This window comes from Myotis brandtii, unplaced genomic scaffold (assembly GCF_000412655.1).
Source record: "Myotis brandtii unplaced genomic scaffold, ASM41265v1 scaffold274, whole genome shotgun sequence".
NCBI classification, from domain to species: Eukaryota; Metazoa; Chordata; class Mammalia; order Chiroptera; family Vespertilionidae; genus Myotis; species Myotis brandtii.
Genome location: NW_005360425.1, coordinates 5,510,792 through 5,526,551, shown reverse-complemented (window position 1 = coordinate 5,526,551; position 15,760 = coordinate 5,510,792). Strand labels below are relative to the sequence as shown.

General features: G+C 41.3%; 1 protein-coding gene across 3 annotated transcripts in view; it reads right to left on the bottom strand.

Annotated features, from left to right (window-relative positions):
* Positions 1-950: 950 nt before the first annotated feature.
* The window catches only part of PIK3R3 (phosphoinositide-3-kinase, regulatory subunit 3 (gamma)), an 89,761-nt gene continuing 74,951 nt past the window's right edge, over positions 951-15,760 (bottom strand). For all 3 annotated transcript variants that reach the window (XM_014541618.1, XM_005868665.2, XM_014541619.1), the window contains 3 exons: positions 14,639-14,713; positions 14,032-14,202; positions 951-4,604 (listed from right to left, as the gene is read on the bottom strand). In XM_014541618.1, coding sequence (XP_014397104.1) covers positions 4,406-4,604; positions 14,032-14,202; positions 14,639-14,713 — 445 coding nt within the window. In that variant the 3' untranslated portion in view covers positions 951-4,405. The remainder of the gene's footprint in view (positions 4,605-14,031; positions 14,203-14,638; positions 14,714-15,760) is intronic.

Genomic DNA, 15,760 nt, shown 5'->3' with positions numbered 1-15,760 from the left:
GATCCAAGGGCTACCTTGTGTAATTTAATAGGTGAGCAGGAGAGGAGTTTTGTGAATACAGATAGGTTTGTAAATTTGGTGGTAAGAAGATAAGGGAATTCATAACCAAGCATGTTTTCTCTGTAAATAAGTTAGCAGTATCTGTGGGATGCTGAAGTTCCTAGTAGAGATATCCAGCCAGCAGATGGAGTACAGAAGAGAGGACTGGACTGAAGATAGGAATTTGAGGTCTTATGTAGAGTGGAAGCAACTCTTGGGATTGGGGAAATAATCCATAATTCCTAGCAGTGGCCTTGGGGGTGCCATGTAGCTAAAATGTAGTGAGGGAGGTCATAGGCAAGGTCATTTAGAACAAGGAAACTATTCCCCCTTATCTGATCTGATTTGTAAGTCAGTGCACAACCATGGGGCCTGAGACATGGATGAGAACTGCAATGTTCTGTGCAAGCAGAGGTCATCACTTGTTTGTTGACTATGTTCCCAACGCATAGGAACCTCAACAAAGTGCCTGGCAGAATGGTGACAAGGGCCTGGGGCAACAAGAGGACAAACGGTAAGCCTGAGCCCATTTCCCCTGCCTCCAAAATAGAACGGAAATACCTTTATTTCCAGGCAGAAAGATGTGATGAGAATCAATAAACCGGGCTTTCTAATAGTCAGGAATGGGGAGAGGAGGAAATGGCTCTCGGATTTAACTTTCTCAGATTAGTTTCTGAGTCTCCATGTGTCTTGTGTCAGGCAGGCAGGATTCTGGCTTCATACCTGTTTGGGTCGACATCTTCTTCAGGGATAGAAGTGCCTCTGGTGGCCCCAGTTCAGCTGCAGGACCAATCTTCTGATGCTTATGGGAGAGAAGGTTTGGAAGTTTCAGGGCTTTTCAACACCCCAGACCTCTTCCCCTTGCTCCTAACCCCAAACCACCTCCCTCTATAGCACGAGGACAAAAAAGGTACTTTATTGAAATGTCTTTATTGCATTACTGGAGCAAGTTGGCCAAACTGTCCCCTCTTGGGGAAGATCCAAAACAAAAAGACCAAAAAGTATCTTCCCCATCTTCCCCCCACCCTCCCCTACAACTGCACAGCAATGTCTGAACACATCTGGTGACAAGAACAATTTGCAAAAGTGGTCTAGGAACTACATTATGAACTGTCCCAACACAAGACATATAGTTGGCTTCCTTGTGAATCAGGTATTTTTACGTAAACTACATGAATTTTTTTGACTACATCAAAGACAACAGAATAGGTTTTTCACAAGTAACAACAGGGCACCAAAGTCACATGCTGGAATCTGTAAGGAAACAAGGTTGTCACAAGTGGCTGGAGCTGGAGCAAGGCTGAGCAGTTGGCAGCAAAGAGCCCAGACAGACCCCCATCTGGACCCTCTGCTCTGAGGCCACTAAAGCCTCATAGAGGACTACTCTGGAGTCTTAACCTTGAAAACTAGGAATTGCCCAGATGCAATTCTTGGCCCAAGAGGACCCAGGATGCTGGTTCCTTGCAGCAAGAAGAAACCCATGGAAGACACCATACTGGCTCTCAAAAAAGCGTTCCCAGAGCACATGAGGCCCAAAATAACTGGGAGGTGCCATCAGGGCTTGGAAATGAAATGGGGTAGGAGAGTTATTAGGATTCCTCAACCTTGACTAAATCAGCAATAAGGACACAGCTACCCTGGAGAGGCCTGAGCCATGGCCAAGGTTTAGCATCTATGGCCTGGTGTGACAGAACATTGTTCAGTGATGAAAGCTCCATCTGGAATAGATGGGCCTAGGAGCTATGTCCAGCCTGCCCCAAGCTGCTTTCATGTTGGTAGCTGGCTTCTCTAGCCAGGAAAGCAATGGGCCACTCTGGTCTTGTTCTGTCTCTTTACCCTCTGCCTCAGTGAGGATGCAGTTAAGATGCCATAAAAAAGCATCCCAGGACACAGAACTAGACTCAGATGGAGGCCAAGGCTTGCTGCCTAGACCACAGAGTAAAGAAGCAGCATAGTACTGCTCCACATGGTTAGTAGACTGGTCCCTATGCCACTTCCACTGACTCATCAGGATCAAGCAAATCGTGGCAAAGACACTTTTCAATTTCTCAAATGATCCCTAGGTCTTAGTCCCCACAAAGCAACAAATTGGAGAATGAAAAACAGGAAACAAAAAGTGAAGGAATGTAGGACTAAAAAAGAGCAGCCCTTCTCCACAAGCCAGCATCCCAAGTGAGATCATAGATGACGTTAGCTCTCTCCCTGAACACCCTTAACATCTGCCTGACAAGGAGCAACACACAGTTCAACATTAGAGTTGTGTATCCTTATCCCCATTTTCATTTAAGACATTCAGAACACTAAATTTTAGTACCAGAAAGGGGGGATTCCTTGCACCCAATCTTGAGCAACTAACCGTGTAAGCAGGTTCAACACCAGGTGCAAGGCTACCCACGTGTGTCTAGCAGCAATCAGCCTGTCATTACTCTAAAACTTCCAGCAAGATTTCAATCTGGCAGTTTGGGGAAGGGATGTGCAGTTCACTCAGTTAAGGGCTAAAGTCAGAACAGTGACAGTGAAGGGGCTTCATTTGTCTGCCTCATCCAATTTTGAAACTGCAATGTAACCAAGGAAAAGCCAAAGATATGCCCTTTCCTTCCTATCCTCATCTATGTCTAATTTCTATGTCATAGTTCATTTTAGACCCTGAAACCAAGATAAATGCTCAGGAAAAGCAATATGTTTCTTTCATCCCCAAAACGAGAGCTTTCCTAGCTGTAAGCCTAAGTACCAAGACCCAGATATTGGCTTCTTGCATAGCTCAGCCAGGACGCCTGACTGCACAGCTTTGGGCTCAAACAGCTGACTCACTCTGAGCCTATTCTGGTTCCAGGACTGGCTCAGAGGCAGCTGAATTCTATTTGTCCAATGAGTGTCAACTGCTGGGGGAGGGCATAATGGAGGTAGGAGGAGATGCCCGCCGCCAACTCCATTCGCCTAGCTCCACTCAGCTGGAAGGCTTAAACCACATGGAGCAGAAGATCCTGGCCTAAAATCAGGACAGTCTGTGCACATCATCTTAATGGCAGGATCACAGAGGAGGCAGAGAAGAACCTCCAGATGGTTTTTACTAACAGTCTGAACTCCAAACCATCTGATCCTTTCCTGACAAAAGCATGGAAGCACATGGGTAATGTGGTATAACCCTTGCCCTGGACACCAGAGCCTCTGGGTCTGTGATATACTGAGGTCCCTGCCCCCAATCTGGTCCCTTCCTGCTACAGCCTTAGCAACTCATGAATGCCCTGAAGCCCTACCCAGCAAAGGACAGGGGTGAGTCATTAACATGATCACTGTTTCTGCAGGGCCTTTAAACTTGGGGAAGCACATATAAGAATGTTGTTCTATATCATTATTTGGTATATCAAGCCATCTAAAAGCACTGGATTGCACCTTTTCTTTACTCATACAAACAAGTTACAAAGGTTTCAAACAACAGATCATTCTTTAGGCTAAGGAAACACCACACAAGCACCAACTTCATTTTATGATTCAAAGCTTACCATGCCTACAAAAAAAAACACTATTCCTCACCCCAGAGAAACAAGGGCAGGGCAGAGGGGTTACACTGACCAATTTTAGTGTTTGCTAAAACTAACAAATTCTAGCTTTCCTTTTATTTTCAAGTTTCGGTACAGAAGTGTGCATTCAGACACGAGTGCTGCCTTCTTCCATCAGACCTTAGTCCTGTAACAAACATTGTTTTTCTGGGATCAATTTGGTTTCTAAACAATGTTTTTCAGAGAGAGGAGCTATGAGACGCTGATGTCTACGTTATGTTGATTAAGAAACACAAGACCTTCAGTTGGAGGGTTTTTACCCCCTTGACTGAGAGTCTGTAGATGAAATCCCAAGCCTCCCCATTCTCCTTTGGTTGTCTTTTTCACTGAATGCCATTCTACCACAGAACCAAAACAACCTTCTCTTTGGGAGGAAGTTAAGAGAGATTGCCAGATCAAAACAGAACTCCCCACAGAGCCACACCCATCGCATTCTCAGAGTTGAAGACCCAAAGAGGACATGGACTCTGCAGAAGCTTCCAGATATAACCCCCCACCCCCTCAAGCCTAATGTGTTCTGTGGAGGGTGCCTGTCTAAAAAAAAACAAAAACCCCAGTGAAACAGACTTCCCAAAAAACCACATCTGCTTCCAGCTTCCTATGCTAGTGCAGCAGCACAGCTGGGTCCCAAAGATCCATAGGCCCCTTACGCCCCCTCCTGACCGCTGCTGCTCGGCCTCTCCACTTCACATTCACAGAATCACTTCTTGTGCAAAACAAGCAGTCTACGTAGAAAGAATGCCCTCATAGTCTAATAAAACTGTAGAAAAAAATGCTAGAGAGCCACCGCTCTTCCCACTCCCACTTTATCTGCAGAACGAGGGCATCTGTGCGTGGACAGGGTAGGCAAGCCTGACGTTGAGGGAGTCGTTGTGCTGAACAAGGGATGTCTGCTGGTAGTGGAGCACCAACTCCTTCAGCGAGCTGTACAGGTTGTAGGGCTCTGCAAAGCCGTAGCCCCGGGCAGTGCTGTAGATCACACAGTGCTTCACCTCCCCGTCGGCACTGCAAGATACAACACGCAAACACCACGCAATGAAGGCAGGAAGTAATAAAGGGATCCCAGAAGCCTGAAAGCAGCTATTTTGTAGAGGAGGAGCAGAAATGTTTGTCAACCAAGTTTGTAAAATGTCACATCCATGTGTGTCTCCATCACTCCCTTACAGACCTGCCGCCTCCCGCCAAGACCTGGTAAAGCTAAAATGGATGGCTCCATGTAGTCACTCAACTTAGGCAAGAATACTAAGAGGGGCAGAACAAACCAAAAAACATTTTTTTAGTGTATAAATCAGTATTTTTTAGAATATTCACAAGGTTGTGCAACAATCACCACTATCTAATTCTAGAATATTTTCATCACCCTAAAAAGAAACCATGTAGCAATTACTCTGTATTCCTCCCTCCCCCCAGGCTGTGGCAACTAACCTATTTTCTGTCTCTATGGATTTGCCTCTTCTGGACATTTCATATAAATGGAATCATATAATATCACACAACTTTTTGTACCTGGCTTTCACTTAGCACACTATTTTCAAAGTCTCTCATGTTGTAGCATGTATTAGTACTTCATTTTTTCTTATAGCTGAATAAATATTTTATTGTGTGGATATTCCACATTTTGTTTATTCATTCATCAATGGATGGACATTTGGGTTGTTTCCACTTTTTTGGCTATTATGAATGATGCTCTGAACATTGGTGTATGCGTTTTTGTATGGACATATATTTTCAGTTCTCTTGGATGTATATCTAAGAGTGGAACTGCTGAGTCACATGGTTTAGCTTTGTGAGGAACTGCCAAACTGGTTTCCCAAATGGTTGTACCTTTCTATACTCCTGCCAGCAGTGTAAGAGGATTCAATTTCTCCACATTCTTTCCAACACTTCTTATTGTCCATCTTTTTTATTTTATAGTCATCCTAGTGGTGTCTCATTGTGGTTTTGATTTGCAGTTTTCTAATGGCTACTGATATTGAGCAACTTTTCATATGCTTATTGACCATTTATATATCTCAAGAAAAATGTATATTTAAATCTTTTGCCCGTTTTTAAATTGGGACATTTGTCTTTTTATTAAGAGTTCTTTAAGTATTAGACACTAGTTGCTTAACAGATATATGATTTCTAAATATTTTATCCTATTCTGTAGGTTGTCTTTTCACTTTTTTGACAGTTTCCTTTGATGAAAAAAAGTTTTTAACTATGTTGAAGACCAATTTATCTATTTTTTCTTTTGGTGTTTGTACTTTGGATATGTAAGAAACCACTGCCTAACCCAAAGTCACAAAGATTTATGCCTATGTTTTCTCCTAAGTGTTTTATACTTGTAGCTTTTACATTTAGATCTATAATTCATTCTTAGTTAATTTTTGTATATAGTGTGAGGTAGGGGTCCAACTTTCTTCTTTTGCATGTGGCTCACCAGTTGTCACAGCATCATGTGTTGAAATGACTATTTTTTCCCCACTGAATAGTCTTGAGACCCTTGTTGAACACCAATTGACCATAAGTGTAAGAATTTCTTGACTCTCAATTCTGTTCACTGATCTACATGTTTATCCTATTGTCATTGCCTCACAGTTTTTATTATATAGCTTTGTTGTAAATTTTGAAATCAGGAGGTGTATTTCAACTTTTTTCTATTCTTTCAAGATTATTTTAGCTGTTCTGGATCCCTTGCATTGTCACATGAATTTTAGGATCATCTTGTCAATTTTTGCAACAATCCAGCTGGGATTTTTGAAAGGGATTACATTGAACATGTAGACCAATTTGGGAAGCACTGCCATCTTAACACACTGGATGTCTTTCCACTTATTTAGATCTTCTTTAAGTTCTTCCATTGTTTTATAGTTTTCATTGCACAGCTCTTGTACTGCTTTTGTTTTAATCCTAGGTATGTAATCATTTTTGATGTTATTATAAATAGCTTGTCTTCTTCATTTCATTTTCAGATTGTTCATGTCTAGCATATAGAAATACAACTGATTTTTGTATGCTAATCTTTTAACTTACAACCCTGATGAACTCATTTATTTTACTTTTTCCAATCTGGATGCCTTTTAGTTCTTTTTCTTGCCTAACTCCCCTAGCAGAACCTTCTGTGCAATATTTAGAAGTGGTAAGAGTGGACATCCTTGTCTTTTTCCTATCTTAGGGAAAACCATTCAGTCTTTAACCATTAAGTATGACATTAGCTGTGGGTTTTCATAGATAACTCTTTATCAGGTTGAGGAAGTAGCCTCCTACTCCTAGTTTGTTCAGTGTTTTTTAAAATAAAGGAGTTGTTGGATTGCCCTAGCTGATTTGTCTCAGTGGGTAGAGTGTCAGCCTGCAGACCAAAAGGGTCATTTGATTCGGGTCAAGGGTACATACCTCGGTTGCAGGCTCCTCCCCAGCCCGGGCCCTGGTTGGGGCTCATGCAGGAGGCAGCCGATTAATATGTTTCTCTCACATCAGTGTTTCTCTGTCTTTCCTTCTCTTTTCCACTCTCCCTAAATATCAATGGGAAAATATCCTCGGTCGAGGATTAACAACAACAACAAAAAATGTAGGTAGAAGTAAAGATATTTGCCTTGCAAAAAAAAAAGAGTTGTTGGATTTTATCAAAGCTTTTTGCGTCTACTGAAATAATCGTGTAATTTTTGTCCTTTATTTTATTAACATGGGTTATTGTGTTGACTGATTTGTACTGATCCACCCTTGCATTCCTGGGATAATTCCTACTACAATTATCTATAGTTTTCTTTTCTTGTGATAACTTTGTATGGGCCCAGCCAGCATGGCTCAGTGGTTGAGCATCAATCTCTGAACCAGGAGGTCACGGTTTGATTCCCGGTCAGGGTACATGCCTGGATTGCAGGCTTGATCCCCAGTGCAGGAGGCAGCTGATCAATGATTCTCTCTCATCATTGATGTTTCTCTTTCTCCTTCTCCCTTCTCTAAAATCAATAAAGATATTAAAAATACACACACACACACACAAAAAACTTTGGGATAGGTAAACACCGGAGACTGCTGCCGCAAACAACCACTTCAAAAATACAACTAAAAGATGGAACGGACATCACCCAGAACCACAGGAAGGCTGGCTGAGGAGAGACTCTTCAACTAGAAGGAAAAATAACAGCACACCGAGGCTCAGAGGAGGCGCAGTGTGGAAAATACTCAGGTGCGGAGGTGCGCGCGCAAAGCGGGCTGGTGGCTGAGAGCGCGGTTGTCGTTTTCGGTCAGGGGGGAGTCTCAGACTCTGAGCTCCAGATACGGGCGAATCGCTGGGGACTCGGACCCAAACGGGAGAAGCGGGAGTGTCTGGCATCAGTTGGAAGGCAGCTTTCCCTCCGAGGTTTGCAGCGGTTCCGGGGGTTCTGAGAAGCAGAGCCTCTGGGAACAGGACTGAGGGCACCATAACGGCTCCCTCCGCCCGCCCTGTTGAGCCCGCCCCGCCCAAGCCCTGCGCAGAGCCATTTGCCGGATCGCCTCAGGCAAAGGCTAGATTAGCACCTCCCCAGAGGACAGAAGTTTTCCGCGGCAGACACAGCTGATTCACACAGCCAGTCGGCCTGGTGGTCAAATCCCTCTAGTATTAACTACAACAATCAAGGCTCAACTAGAACAAGACTGCGCACAAAGACCACTAGGGGGTGCACCAAGAAAGCATAAAAAATGCGGAGACAAAAAAACATGACAGAAATGGAGGATATAGAGCTAAAAATCGCAATTTTGAGGGCTTGCAAAAATGTGCTAGAAGCTGTCAATAAACTTGAGGAGAGAGTCACGAAAACTAATGAGACCCTCGATGCTATGATAAAGAACCAACTAGAAATTAAGCATACACGGACTGAAATAAAGAATATTATACAGACACCCAATAGCAGACCAGAGGAGCACAAGAATCAAGCCAAAGATTTGAAATGCGAAGAAGCAAAAAACACCCAACCGGAAAAGCAAAATGAAAAAAGAATCCGAAAATACGAAGATAGTGTAAGGAGCCTCTGGGACAGCTTCAAGCGTACAAACATCAGAATAATTGGGGTGCCAGAAGATGAGAGACAGCAAGATATTGAAAACCTATTTGAAGAAATAATGGCAGAAAACTTCCCCCACCTGGTGAAAGAAATGGACTTACAGGTCCAAGAAGCGCAGAGAACCCCAAACAAAAGGAATCCAAAGAGGACCACACCAAGACACATCATAATTAAAATGCCAAGAGCAAAAGACAAAGAGAGAATCTTAAAAGCAGCAAGAGAAAGAGACTCAATTACCTACAAGGGAATACCCATACGACTGTCAGCTGATTTCTCAACAGAAACTTGGCAGGCCAGAAGGGAATGGCAAGAAATATTCAAAGTGATGAATACCAAGAACCTACAACCAAGATTACTTTATCCAGCAAAGCTATCATTCAGAATTGAAGGTCAGATAAAGAGCTTCACAGATAAGGAAAAGCTAAAGGAGTTCATCACCACTAAACCAGTATTATACGAAATGCTGAAAGGTATCCTTTAAGAAGAGGAAGAAGAAAAAGGTAAAGATACAAATTGTGAACAACAAACATGCATCTATCAACAAGTGAATCTAAGAACCAAGTGAATAAATAATCTGATGTACAGAATGAACTGGTGATTATAATGAATCAGGGACATAGAAAGGGAATGGACTGACTATTCTTGGGGGGGAAAGGGGAATGGGAGATGCGGGAAGAAACTGGACAAAAATCGTGCACCTATGGATGAGGACAGTGGGTGGGGAGTGAGGGCGGAGGGTGGGGCGGGAACTGGGAGGAGGGGAGTTATGGGGGGGAAAAAAGAGGAACAAATGTAACCTGAACAATAAAGATTTAATTAAAAAAAAAAAAAACTTTGGGTTTTGCTATCAGTGTAATATTACCCTTATAAAATGAGTTGAGAAGTGTTCTCTCCTCTTCTATTTTTTGTAAGGGTTTGTGAGGGACTTGTGTTAATTCTTTAAAATATATTTGATAGACTTCACCAGTAAAGCCAACTGGGCCTGGGCTTTTCTTTGTGGGTAGTTTTATTTTTTTAATTAATACTTCAACTTCTTTACTTGCTACAGTTTTCTTCAGATTTTCTATTTCCTCTTAAGTCAGTTTGATAGTTTGTGTGTTTCTTGGAATTTGTACATTTCATCTAGATTATTTAATTTGCTGGCATATAATTGTTTTATAGTATTCCCTCATCATCATTTTAAATTTCTATAAGGACTACAAGTAATGTCTCCTCTTTCATCCTGACTTTAGTAATTTGTGTCGTGTGTGTGTGTGTGTGTGTGTGTGTGTGTGTGTGTGTATGTGTGTGTCAATTTAGAGGTTGTCAATTTTGTTGGTCCCAACTTTTGGTTTCACTGACTTTCAATTGTTTTTAATTCTCTATTTCATTTACTTCCATTCTAATCTTTATTATTCCTTTCCTTCTGTTTGTGTGGGCTTAATTTGCTCTTCTTTTTTGGGGGGGAAGGGGTAGTTTCTTAAGGTAGAAGACGGTAAGGCTATTGAGATCTTTTTAATATAAATGTTTATAGTTATAAATTTCCCTCTCAGCACTGCTTTCACTGCATTCCATAAGTTTTTATGTTTTTTTGTTTTTACTCATTTCAAAGTATTTTCTAATTTCCTTTTCTTATTTTCTTTTTTGGTCTACCAGTTATTTAGGAATGTGTTTACTGTCCACATTTGTGAAATTTCCCAAATTTCCTTCTGTTTTTGTTTCTGATTTATTTCCATTGTGGTTAGAATACATATTTTGTATTATTTCGATCCTTTTAAATTTATTGAGACTTGTGGTCTAACCTGTGGTCTATCCTGAATAATGTTTCATGTGCACTTGAGAAGAATGTGTCCTCTAATTGGTAGGTGGAATATTCTAAACATGTCTGTTAGGTCGAGCTGTTTTATAGTCTGTTCAAGTCTTCTGTTTCCTTCTTTATCTATCTAGTTGTTCTATCCCTAATCAAATTTTGTATCCCAAATGGCAACAACAAGATCACAAGTGCTCACTACCTGACTCCCTAATCTAGAGGAATATATGCACTGCTGGCTGTAGGTCTTTATTCTCAGAAGGCTATAAAGTTAGATAATTCTGAAGCTTTTTTATGATGTCATTAACAAAAATTAAAATGGAAAAACAAAGGTGTTCCATGCCTTCGCTTCCTACTACATGATCATTTTAATTTTGGTATGAGTGTCTCCTAAAAAATTGAACTTATTCATGTCCCTCCTTTAGCAAATGTCTTAAGTATATTGGAGATCACTGTAAGCAGGCTTCCTGTAGCCAGAGTGGCTACCAAACAAGTGGAAGTTTTTGTGATGCCAGACTCTTTTGCTTCTGAAAATCTTCAATGTGAACTCCAATTTGATATATGACTGCAGTTGGATTTAATAGGCAAGGGAAATCCACACTGCTGTGGACATGAGTCTGGCCAAGTCTGTGGCTAAAGAAAGGAGAAAAAGCCCGGCTGGCATGGCTCAGTGGCTGAATGTCAACCTATGAACCTGGAGGTCATGGTTCGATTCCTGGTTAGGGCACATGCTCGGGTTGTGGGCTCAATCCCCAGTGGGAGGCATGCAGGAGGCAGCCGATCAATGATTCTCTCTCAAGTCAGGATTTGAATCCAGTACATCTGGCACCAAAGCTTGATCTCATAATCATCATACTAAGCCACTAATCTAAGTATGGTCTTTGTCAATGAAGAAATTTGCCTTTCTAAGGAATATACATAACACTTAGGCAAAAATCTGACCAACATATGGTTAGTTGCCCCCAGAATTTCACTTTCCATTATATATATATATTTAATTATATATATATAATTCACTAAATACTTGAAAAAAACTTTAAGTAGGTATTATTATCCTTATTTTATAAATAAATAAATATATATATCTTTTTAAAAAGGAGAAAAAGAATACACAGCTCCCTAAGATATTCAAGCTGCTCCTTGGTCTCCCTGGATTTATGTGAGCCTGCGACCCAGTGACCTGGGGTGAGGGTGAGGAACCAATGCACTGGGATTATCACCTTCCTTCTTTTTATTCTTAAAAGATCTCAAATCCTACAAGAACCATCCTCTCCTGCCATTTCCACTCATGTAACTTGAGCAGTCCGTGTTTCAGAGAAATGAAATGTTTTTCAAGTAGCCCTATCTCTGGAAAACAGTAATCCAATGTACTTTTCAATTCCTCCCATGTCCTGCCCATAGGTATCCCATTATTCATCCTTTCAAAGTTCAGCTCAAATGCCACCTCTTCCACAAAACCTCCCAATCCTCTTTTTCTCCACCAGAATTAACAGTTCTTCATGTGCACAGGCAACTAATTATACCATTTCACAGTGATTCTATTTATCTTCGATATTTAATTGTGAAATGAAGTGTGTTGCAATAGAAAAATGTGGGCTTTGAAACCAGGTAAACTTGGACTCAAACTCTGACTCCATGACAGAGGTAGACCACTAAAGACAAGATGATCATGTAAAGCATTGAGCACTCTGTTAATGAGTACCTTTTGTTTATCCTCACCACACTGCCCTCTTTGAGGGGAAAAACACTTGGTCATCTTTGCTTGCCTTCTGCCATGTCCATCAGTAGCATCACTATCACAATAATATAGTAAGGTTACTTACTGTGAGCTAGCACTGATCAACACACGTTACATTACATATATTAATTCACTAAATACTTGAAAAAAACTTTAAGTAGGTATTATTATTATCCTTATTTTATAGATAATGAAACTGGGCAAAGAAAAGTTAAGTAACTTACCCTAGATCATACATCTAGTAAGGAGCAGAGTCAGGATTTGAATCCAGTACATCTGGCACCAAAGCTTGATCTCATAATCATCATACTAAGCCACTAATCTAAGTATGGTCTTTGTCAATGAAGAAATTTGCCTTTCTAAGGAATATACATAACACTTAGGCAAAAATCTGACCAACATATGGTTAGTTGCCCCCAGAATTTCACTTTCCATTAAAAGTTAAATAGGCTTTTCCAAACAAATTCATAAGGTGATCTTATGGAAAACACCCAACATTACCTATCACTATCCAACAGAATACTATTTAAGTACAAAATTTAGATAGAGTTTTTCTGCTGAAGTAAAAACATTTCTATTTAATCAAGCCTTCCTAAATCTGATAATGAAGACCAAGTAAGGCATGCAGAAGACTACTAAAGAATTAAGTGATGCCCAGCATGCGTGGCTCGGTGGTAGAGTGTGGACCTATGAACCAGAAGGTCCCGGTTCCTGCAGTGTGGGGCATGCAGGAGGCAGCCATCCATGATTCTCTCCCATCATTGATGTTTTTCTCTCTTTCTCCCTCTCCGTTCCCCTCTAAAATCAATAAAAATACATTTTACAAAAAGAATTAAGTTATCTTTTCAATGGAAGATCTCACATTACTTTTCACAAATACCTAAAATCCAATAGCAATGCTGCAAGGCCTAATCTACTTACCATATAAATTAAAATCCCTAAAATGATTTCAGATATCATTTCCCCTAAAGAAACTGATTTCTTTATAAAATATTAATGGTCTAAGACTGTGGTCGGCAAACCGCAGCTTACGAGCCACATGCGGCTCTTTGGCCCCTTGAGTGTGGCTCTTCCACAAAATACCACGTGCGGGCGCGCACGTACAGTGTGATTGATGTGGAAGAGCCACACTCAAGGGGCCAAAGAGCCGCATGTGGCTCGCGAGCCGCGGTTTGCCAAATGCAGTTTGCCGACCACTGGTCTAAGAGATCAACCAAAAGAGTTGTATGTATGCATATAAGCATAAGCCATGGACATAGTCAGTAGGGGGGTGAGGGCATGTGCTGGGGGGTGGGAACGGCTGGGGAGAGATCAGTGGGGGGAAAATGAGACATATGTAATACTTTAAACAATAAAGAATTTAATCCTATATAATAAAAGGGTTATATTCAAATCGACCAAACGGCAGAACGACTGGTTGCTATGACGCACACTGACCACTAGGGGGAAGACACTCAACACAGGAGTTGCCCCCTGGTGGTCAGTGCGCCACTCAGTCACAAATTGGGCTGACAGCTGGTGAGTGCAGCGGCAGTGGAGGGAGGCTCCGTGACAGCACTAAGAATGTCCGACTGGAGGCTTAGGCCTGCTCCCCAGCGCTCCCCTGAGAGCTCCCGGACTGCTAAAGGGCACAGGCTGGACTGAGGGACCACCCCCCAACCCCACGAGTGCACGAATGTCGTGCACCAGGCCTCTAGTGTGTGTGTGTGTGTGTGTGTGTGTGTGTGTGTGTATAAAATTAAAAATAAAATATTAATGGTATAAGCCCTGGGCCCTCATTACTGCACCTGAACTAATTTTACTGAATTTTATGAGAGACTGATTTTCTTTTAATCAATGCAGAAGTTTTCAAAAGGTCGTACTCCCAGGAAGACTTACACCACAGAGCAAGCATAACATCCTTTCTTGCTACTCTCACGAATTAAGAATGCACCATCAGGCTTCCCATAAAGCAAGTCCTCTGCTTGTACTCGATTGATATCCTCAACAAACCAGGTTTTCTCATCATAATGGGGCAGGTTTTCATCTTCCTCATTGATAAAATAGGTCCTAAAAATTAAATGTTAAAATATTATTCTATCAGTCAGGTTACTTATATCTAAAAGCAAATTCACAAATAAAACTCTCTTCTAAATCTTTATCCATAAAATGATAAAATGAAATTCTAATTAGTTGGATACTTTTCAACAACTTCATTACTTGCTATGGTACAGAAAGCACAGAATTCACATGTCTCATCCAACAAGCTGACACGGGGATGTCTGAATGACCTTCAGACCAATGCTTTTGTTTCATATAGTTAGGCAGGTCTCTGAACTCAAATGCCTATAGGGTACTCTAGAAAATTCAATTCAAAAGAGGAGCAAAGTTCTTAATTCAATGTCCTCAAATGACAATAAAAACCAATATTTAACATGTGTTAAGAAGGCCCAGGTCTTAGATTGGGAACAAAGCCCTCTGACAGAAAGGTACAGAGAGAACTTACTCATCAGCATCCTCATTCTTGATTCCCAGCCAGGCATTTAGACGTTTCTGTCTCACTCCTTTGTGGTTGAGCCATCTGCCAGAGGGGAGATAGCAGTGTCAGTATCTGTGCAAACTGCGTCCAAGCCAACCAAATTTCCAGAGTCCGGGAACCTCTGACTTTTCCCAATCCCACAGAGTGGCCAGAAATTTCCCTAAACTAGTTTCTCCATTACTTTCCCTTCAACTTTCTGCAAAAAGGCAGAAACACAAAGAGCTAACTTGAAATGAGACTTCTCACTTTGCACTTTCTTTTTCTAGAAGGTTTTACTACCATAAGCACACACACACTTACACTCAAACACAGTGGGAGACCCACGTTGCTGAAATCATTAGTTAGATCAGTATGGTGTCACATATTTGTGATTTCCCCTTGCCAGAGGAATCAATTCCTATGTGGTCTCTATATTGAGTTTAAAATTCTAAAACAAAATTTTAAGGTCTATACTTGCACCTAAGCAAACCACAGAATTTACTTCATCACCAGGCAAATCATAGTATTTTACAATACAGCAACATTTTAAAAAATTATTTTGGAGAGAGGAAAGGAGAGAGAAACATCGGTTTGTTGTCCCACTTATTTATGCGTTCATTGATTGATTCTCCTATGTCCTCTGACCGGGGATCGAACCCACAACCTTGGCGTACCAGGATTACACTCAAACCAACTGAGCCACCCAGCCAGGAAAATACAACATTTTAGATGTAAAATGATATAAACCACTGAGGTGGCTGATGGTCTAAAACCAGTGGAATATAAAAACTCTTTCATTGCTGTCCCCCAACCAGGCCCCTGTTCATTCAGATCTCATCCTAAATACCTCCCTCAAGGGAAGATTATCTTCATTGTCCCAACTAAAGCAATCCCCCCGTCACTCTCTGTATTTTATCATCTTCTTAGCCCTTGCCTGAAATTGTTTTGTATTTTCACTTGTTAATGTTTGTCTTGTGGCTGAAAAGGGGCCACATACTAAACCTGACAAGTTCAGGGGAGGCCTACATGGTGGTCTTACAAACTCAGAGACCTAAAGTAACTACATAGGATGGTCTGAAAGTAAAATTTTTAACTAAAAACAGTTCATGG